This window comes from Lactuca sativa, chromosome 8, assembly GCF_002870075.4.
Source record: "Lactuca sativa cultivar Salinas chromosome 8, Lsat_Salinas_v11, whole genome shotgun sequence".
NCBI lineage: Eukaryota > Viridiplantae > Streptophyta > Magnoliopsida > Asterales > Asteraceae > Lactuca > Lactuca sativa.
In genome coordinates, this window is record NC_056630.2 from 140,875,292 (window position 1) to 140,883,499 (window position 8,208).

Consider the following 8,208-nt stretch of genomic DNA (forward strand, 5'->3'; position numbering starts at 1 on the left):
ATCAGTTAGATACCAGCAACAAAATCGATGATCACTAAATAAAGTAAAAATACTTGTACCCTCATTTTAACAATCACTTCCTTAACATGTTTGTGCAAATGTACTTTAACATTATTTCCTTGAATTTAATCACATTTGCCAACCTGTTGTTGCATTTCGATGATCGACAAAGGCAAAACCCAATATTTTTTGTATTATAACAATCTCCTTGTATTTCGTAACTTACTGAGCAACAATCACATTCACATTCAATGTTACATATTGAAAGATCATATGATATAAATTATTTAAAATAACACTCACATTCAAAATCCTATTTTAAGATGCATGGCACATCACTAAGTATACACATTCTTCTCAATAGTTTTGTGCATCAAAATTACAAGAAAACATAAGGAACCAGGATTAGTAAGATGAACCTCTATCCAATTCCAACACCATTTTCCTCTTCAGTTAACTGCTAAGCAAAAGGCAAAAGGGCATTGTCGGAAACACACATGATACATACACCCATTATACATATCAAAAGTCAAAGATGGTACCTGTGTCAAGGAAAGCAGGATCAGGGGAGAACTCATTCAACCCAAATGATCCAGGAATCTCCATAGAACTTGGTTCACAAGCTCCGGAATCATAACCCCAATTATCATACCGATAATCAACCAAATCCCCGGAATCAATGTTTGCCGGAGTTGCAGTTTGGGCGGCAGGTAGGTGGTTCGTCTGGCTTTCCGGCCAATTGATGCCATGGAAAAACTTCGGATCAACTGTTGATCTTTGACCATGATTATGATTTCCTTGTTGGGATGCTTCTTCACAAGGAACTACGTAATTTAGCAGAGCCGATTGCGGTTGCGGTTGCGGTTGCGGTTGGAATGGAATCGGGATCGGGCTTTCGACATAGGAATCGGAATTCACTTGCGGTTGGGAATCCGGTGAAAGCAACGGTTCTTGGAATGGAAGATAAGATGGAGGAAATGAAGCGGAAGTGTTGACAGAATTTTCAGGCACACGATAGTCTTGCTGCCTACACAAGTTTCTGTCCCTGTCCCTGTGTGAGCTGTAAAAATGGTGGTTACGGTTTCCGGTTGAAGCAATTCCAGGTGAGACAGTTCGTTTAAATACGGGTTTGTTAAATGTATAATTATGGTATTGGTGGCCTCTATCTCTCGGAATGCTACAACTACTTGTTCTTATCAACTGTTGCGAGACTAAACCGGGTTGATACTTGTTCCTGGATAACAAAAACGGGGCTCGGTTTTGGTTAATCATGTTTGGGGATCCAAGATTGGGTGATACTGGGCAAACCCGGATAGGATTTGGCCTTTGAACTGGAATGTGGGTCATGGTTGGAGTTTGAACCAGAAGTGGTGGTGGTGGGAGTGGGAGTGGGAGTGGAAGTGGAAGTGGAAGTGAGGCCATGTTCATATGGGGGAGGGGGACATCGGTTAATTTATTTATGTTCTTGGAATTTTGCCTTTCCAGTTTCCAGAATTCGATTTTTTCAGTGGCTTGACAATGGTCGATGGTGCCACTGCCATTGCCCCAATAGAGACATGGAGCAAGTGAGTCACAAACATAACAGTAGCACTGTGATTTCAAGGAAATAGTATGGATCAAAATCAAAACAAGATTATGCTAATTGCTAATGGTTGAAGTTATTTGTTGTAGTTATTAAGAAAGGAGGAGGAGTAATTTGATGATGAAATAACCTGGTCACAATGACTTTCGTTTGGGGTAGACGAGAAAGGGAACTTGATGCAAAGGTGTCTTGGATGAGGGTAATCTCGGCATGCAACCTTAAAGAATAAAAAAAAATGTAGAAAAGTTAAATGATTTTCCATATGATCTGAAATCAAAACCATAATCGATCACAAGTCATAGCAAGTACCAGGATCCTACATAAATTGCTTTAATGATCCATAAAATTAGACAAATGTGAAGTATAAAATACAAACCTGGCCTGTTTCGCTAACAACAAGTAGATCATCTGAATCATCATCCCCATTCTCACTTCGAGAGATTGGATCATCATTCCGGACCTCTTTAGGCTTACCAGGATCATGATCGAGCACCACACACTCATCATCCAACTCAATTAAGGACGACGACTTCGATGTCGGTTTCTTCCTAGGTCTTCTAGACGGTAAAACCTCACTAACTAACACCACTTCATCGGAATCATCACTTCCATCATGGCAACCGGCACCGCAATCGTCTCCATTAACCTCATCAAGGAGTTCTGCTATCCAATTATTATCATCAAAGCCAACAGTAATTACTCTGTCATCGTCACCATCCCATCCAGGTTCTTCATCGGAACTTATGTACAGCACAGAGTTCGGATCCATCGTAACTTTTCATCAAATACTCTATCTCATAAATAGGGCAACGAAGAAAAGGTTTGATGAAATGTACATATCAAAATGAAAAAAGAAAAAACCCTAGTAATTGAGAAGGAGAAGAATGTCGACAAAGCGAAATTGCAGTAGAAATTGGGGATTTGCTTTATATGGTTGTATAGTAACGGGTGACCCTTACAACCTTCTCGCTTGCGTCATAAGTACAAGTCAAATTAATGCCGCAAATGTAATACAAATAAGTCATATCTTTTTCTTTTATTCATTCATTGAATTAATTTGATTAACTTTTACTTCAGTTTAACAAGATTCCATCATGTTTTCACAAAAAAATTCGGTTTAGATCATTTTATTTACTGATAACATGAATTGATATACCAAACACAAACACCTAGACACTTAGATAACGTAAACAACCAAACCACAAATGTAATTTACAAACCATTGAAATCGAATCAAAGTTCGTGATTTTAAAACAAGACCAATGATCTTTGATTCGATTCGTTGAACCCCACCATAAAAGTGTATCCGTGCATCTGCTGACGACACCTGTTGTTGCTTAGGTTAATGGATGATGACATCGGCATTGGAGGGTCGAGGTGGACCAATTATCACTGTCGGTGTTAAGGTTAGGGTTTTCCTTTAGAAGTGGAGGAAGATATGGAAATATGATACGGCAGAGGGTAATTTACAGGCGACGGCGGGATTGTTAACGGACGGAATCAAGATGAGTTTAAGACGGGGAAGGGGAAGGGGAAACTGAACTTTAATTCCGACGCATGTCTTTGCTTCCTCTGATCTAGAATGTAATTAATTCAAGTTGTGCTCCTGTAAAGCACAAAGTCAAGATGGCCGAGTTGGTCTAAGGCGCCAGTTTCAGGTACTGGTCCGAAAGGGCATGGGTTCGAATCCCATTCTTGACATTTTAATTTTTTATTAAAACATTTCTGAATCTCTTTTACCCTGCAAAAATGGAAATTTGTAAAGTTGCAGTAAGGTATATAAACTTGATTAAAGGCTTAAATCATTTTTTTTGATAAATAGTTTACAAGTTAAATAATCTACCATCTACTCTAATAAATAAAAGTTTTTTGCCACACGTCTTCTTCTCTTTCATTTAGACACATGACATTTTTTAAAGATTTTAAATTTTTTATTTTCCACTTGTCATTTTATTGTATTTTTCATTTTATTAAATTAAAATTCTACATTTAATATGTAAAGTATTTATTAGAAAATGTTTATATATGTAATGTATTCAATACATTAAAGCCTCATTAATTTTAATAATTCAAAAAAATTCTCACTTTTCTTATAAATTCAAACTTTTCAAATTGTTAAAATTATATATATATATATATATATATATATATATATATATATATATATATATATATATATATATATATATATATATATATATATATATATATGTATGTATATATATAAACTCATGTAATACATAGGTGTCACACCTAGTTCTTTAATAAAAGTAATTACTCTATGTCACATGTCAATTTCTCATAATTTTTATTTTTTTCTCATATTCTCTAAAAATGACATGTGTAATTTTCTATGATTTTACTTTCAAACTTAAATAAAATCATATTGATTAGCATTAAGTCATTAAGATAACAAATCAAATTCATAATCCGTAATTAATTAGGATTAATGGTAATCCCTTATATTCAGTCGGTTGACAATTATAACATTTTATTCAAATTCAAAACTCAAACCAATCCATAAATCTCGCATGCTAAAGTGAGATTTATGGTCAACTCTCTTTTGGGTAAATGGTCTGTCAACTCTCTTTTTCTTTCTTTAATCTTTAAAATTGTCTTTTTCCTTGAGCATTTTGAAAGCAATTATGAAGTTCTTATGTGTTTCTCCCCCACGATGTCGATTGAAATGGAAAATAAACCTCCATGAATCGACTCCTACACCAAAGTTGACATCAACCACAACCGTCGCCACCATGGCTTGCAAATCCCTAATGTTTCTGCTCTTGGATGTGTGTTTTTCACTACCATTGATGATGGTTTTCGATTTCACACGTTTGAATTTTGGTTTCACAGGTCAGCCTTTTATACTCTTATCTTCATTTTGAATTCCCTATCTATATTTCCACCTTGTAGTTCTTCCTCGAATCACTTTCTTTCACTTTATTTAAGATTAATTTTAGGGTTTCATCAATTCCTCCCCCCTTTTCCGATAACATGCTTGTTTTTTTGTGTGTTCTTGAGTGGAAATGGCGAGAAAATGTTGTACCAATTGCACCTGACCACCACCTGATTGTTATGTTATCTTTAATTTTCAGTTTACATTTATTTTGAGAGATTCAAAATTCTCCCCTAAATGTTGGATCTGATGAGGAACACGTTTTTCTCCTATGGCATTCTCCCCTTAAAGTGTGAGAATCATCAAAGCACATACATCTGAAAACTCGAACTCCTCCTTGAACAAACAACTTTCCCTTTTAATCATCAAACACATGTTATGTTCCCATACATTCGCATAAACTACAAAATCTTCGAAGAACCAACGAATATTTGATAAAATATGAAATGAACCACTTGATAAAAGTTTTAACTAATTTGTAATAAAATTGACTACGATCCACTACAACCCACTACGATTGGTCGGAACACGTCACAACATGTCGCAACAAAAACAACATGTGTTTTGATAGGAATACATTTGGATCAGTAATACCAACGATCGCATCTGAATCCTTCCACATCATAACCATTTTCACATTGGAACATAAACCCGTTGCAAGATATCCAGACTCTAAAATACAACCTCTGAACACAAAACTCCGAACTTCAAAGTTTGGTGAGGTCCAATTATATGTGACACTTGCAACCTCTCGTAAAAAATTACCTTATATGTGCGAAATGGTCAAACTTCCGAAATCCCATTCATATCAGAAATTGAGGACAAGTTACGAGACTAATAGATGCGACCAAAAATGCTTTCGTTCCGAATGCTTTCGCTACGAACGGTCTCCATAACTCCTCATTTTGCGAACACGTTTTTTGATTTCAGATGTGACATTCGATGACACGCTTTTCAGAACAAGTTACCATTAGTGTCGGCTATCACACATGTTTTATCCTATTTGCTTTAATTCATTTTCGATCGGTTAGTAAACAAACGAAATACATTTTAATGTCGTGAGTCAGCACCCATTTGAATTAATATTGCGAACTTCATTTTACATTGACCCGAGATACATGTATTTTTCCAATAATATGAGCCCTCCCTCAAAATAGGCTTTAGTAACTATCATGGAATTTTAGGGACATGTTTGAGATTCAACATGACACTTTGCAAACTCATTGCTTTGAAGAAATATTAATGGTTGTTTTATTTTTATAATTAATTTAACATTTTATTATATCATTTATTTTAATTTTTTCACAAATAAAAATTGTCTCATATATTTTGAAAAATAGTTTCAAATATTAATTTGAATCAACGATCATAATTTTTACATAAATAAAAAAAGCATAAATCTCTTAAGTAATATTTTATTTAAAATAAATTATTAACAGCTTTTACTATAAAATTTTAATTATAAAAAACAACCGTGGTTAACACGGGATACAACCTAATATATTTAATATTTAAAAAATTAATTAGTTCTAAATTTCAAAACTTAATTATGAAAAAATATTTATAAATCAGACAACTCGATTAATGACTTCATGTATAGTTTTTTTTTTTTTTTTTTTTTGCTACATCAGTTTTCTATTATTTGTTTTTTCTAACAAAAACATATTATGTTAACCATTCTATGGTTATTCACCATTTGGAAATGTTTTTTTTTCAATGATTAACTTATTTAAAATGAACATCTATATGGAACTAAGTGATAACATGTAACTTAGCGGTTGAAAAAGTTCAAATAACTTAGAGATAATAAAAACTTAGTCATTGATAATAAAATATGTAAATAGTTATTTGCATACAACAATAGATGTTTCGTTTGTAATTTTATGATCGTTATTTTTTATTTGTATTCAAAATGTTTTGTAAACATTAGTATTGTTTTTTAAGTTGGGATTAATGATAAAGTTATTATGTTGTACAATAAAATATACAATTTAATAGATTAAAAAAACAACACAATCATACATGGTAAACCATAGTTTTATTTAAAATCAAAAAGTACAGTAATATAACAAACATATATGTACACAAAATGAATAAATAAGTCACAACTCACAAAGAATAAACATGTATTCTTAATAATTACTAAAGAAAAATATAAATAAAAAATATACTATTTTTAATAAATTTCAAAACACTTTTTTATATACAATACTAGTTGTGAGACCCATGTATTACATAAGTTAATTTAAAAAAAAAAGTTAAATATAAATGTCTAAATAATTGAGAACTTTGAATTTATAAAAAAATAAAAAAATAATGAATTATTAAAATTGAAACGATTTTTATATTTTAATTTTAAACAAATAATTTAAATAAATAAACAAAAGAAATCAATAAACTTTAATTTAAAATTTTTAAAATTAAAAGGTAAGCTCATTAATGAAATTGATATATATTTATTACTATTTTTATTGCAATTATTACATTAAAATATTATATGGAGTTTAATAAAATAAGAAAACCCATAAAATGATACGTGGAAAAAAATTAATTCAAAATTACCACAAATTAACATTTGTCAAATTGAAGGAGAACATGTAATGTGACAAAAAAGTTCTTATTTTATTAGGGCGGATTGGAAGTTGTAGTAGTAAGTCTACCATCATTATCTTAAGTTAACAGTTTTATTTATTTTCGACTTTTAACTCTATATAAGATAACATACAATCTGTTCATGCGTGAAAAACCAATTGATTGTAATTATTTTGTTAAAATGACTTAATGATATTCTTGGAATGAATGTCCAGTTTTCATTATTACTTCTAGATATTATCACTACTTTGATAACGCGTTTTCTCAATTATATCACATATAGTCTAGTACCATTACATAATCCATTTTGTATCAATGTTTTCCATTTTTTTATCAATGTTTTCGATAACCTAATGGGAACACCAACTTTTAAGAGTAACTTATGATTTAAAAAAATCTAAGAGTTTAAGACTACTAAGATCATTAGTTGAGTATAAACTTGCATCAAATTAATCATGAACATAATTAGATTGACAAAGAGTATCTGAACCCATACATTCATTTTCATCTCCTAATAACAATCATAATAAATGATTGCTTACTTTCTTAACTACTTTATGTTTCGTGTAAGAGATGTAGATATAAATCTTTCATAAACAACAAAATAAAAACCGTAAATAGGCTCGAGAGAATCCAAACACTTTACAATAGTTGTTTTATGATAGAAAATAACCCTTTATTTTTACCTATCACTAATAGCAAAAGTTGCACGATTCTATCCAACAATTAGAGATTTTATGAAAAAAAAAATGAAACTTTCCTCAAATGTGTGTGATAACTTAGAACCATTTTTGATAGACATCGGGTTGAATTTTGGTTCTATATTAACATAAAGAATTAAATTTTTGTTAAGAAAACAAATTCGTGCGTATTAAAGCAATAGATTATTGAAAAAACATAAATATATACTATAAATTTGTAATATACATTTTCATCCATAACTATAAGTGATTAATTTCGAAGGTTTGAATTTTATTTGATTTTAGGTTGCTATAAACGGAGTATGTGAAATTTAGCCACTCAACTTCCAACCCCCACACTCCACATTCTAAGAACGACTCAAACCGACTTTCAAAATAGTGGAAAAACGGCAAAAACCACTCCAATCAACCTCCAAATGCACCATTATTTTTGTGTT

The 8,208-nt window shown here is 31.7% G+C and overlaps 1 protein-coding gene and 1 non-coding gene across 4 annotated transcripts; one reads left to right on the forward strand and one right to left on the reverse strand.

Annotated features, from left to right (window-relative positions):
* Positions 1 to 259: 259 nt before the first annotated feature.
* On the reverse strand, positions 260 to 3,083 carry LOC111909855 (uncharacterized). Of its 3 annotated transcripts, none has more exons than XM_023905624.3 (4): positions 1,959 to 3,083; positions 1,713 to 1,799; positions 543 to 1,590; positions 260 to 457 (listed from the first exon to the last, which is right to left on the reverse strand). In XM_023905624.3, the coding sequence occupies exons 1-4, from the start codon at positions 2,349 to 2,351 to the stop codon at positions 450 to 452; spliced, it is 1,536 nt and encodes a 511-aa protein (XP_023761392.1). In that variant the 5' UTR covers positions 2,352 to 3,083; the 3' UTR covers positions 260 to 449. The 3 variants fall into 3 exon arrangements, with proteins under 3 accessions (XP_023761392.1, XP_023761391.1, XP_023761390.1); XM_023905623.2 differs by having other exon boundaries at positions 260 to 460; XM_023905622.3 differs by having other exon boundaries at positions 260 to 1,590.
* Positions 3,084 to 3,202: 119 nt separating this feature from the next.
* On the forward strand, positions 3,203 to 3,283 carry TRNAL-CAG (transfer RNA leucine (anticodon CAG)). Its single transcript has one exon. It is a non-coding gene; the product is annotated as a tRNA-Leu (tRNA).
* Positions 3,284 to 8,208: the final 4,925 nt, after the last annotated feature.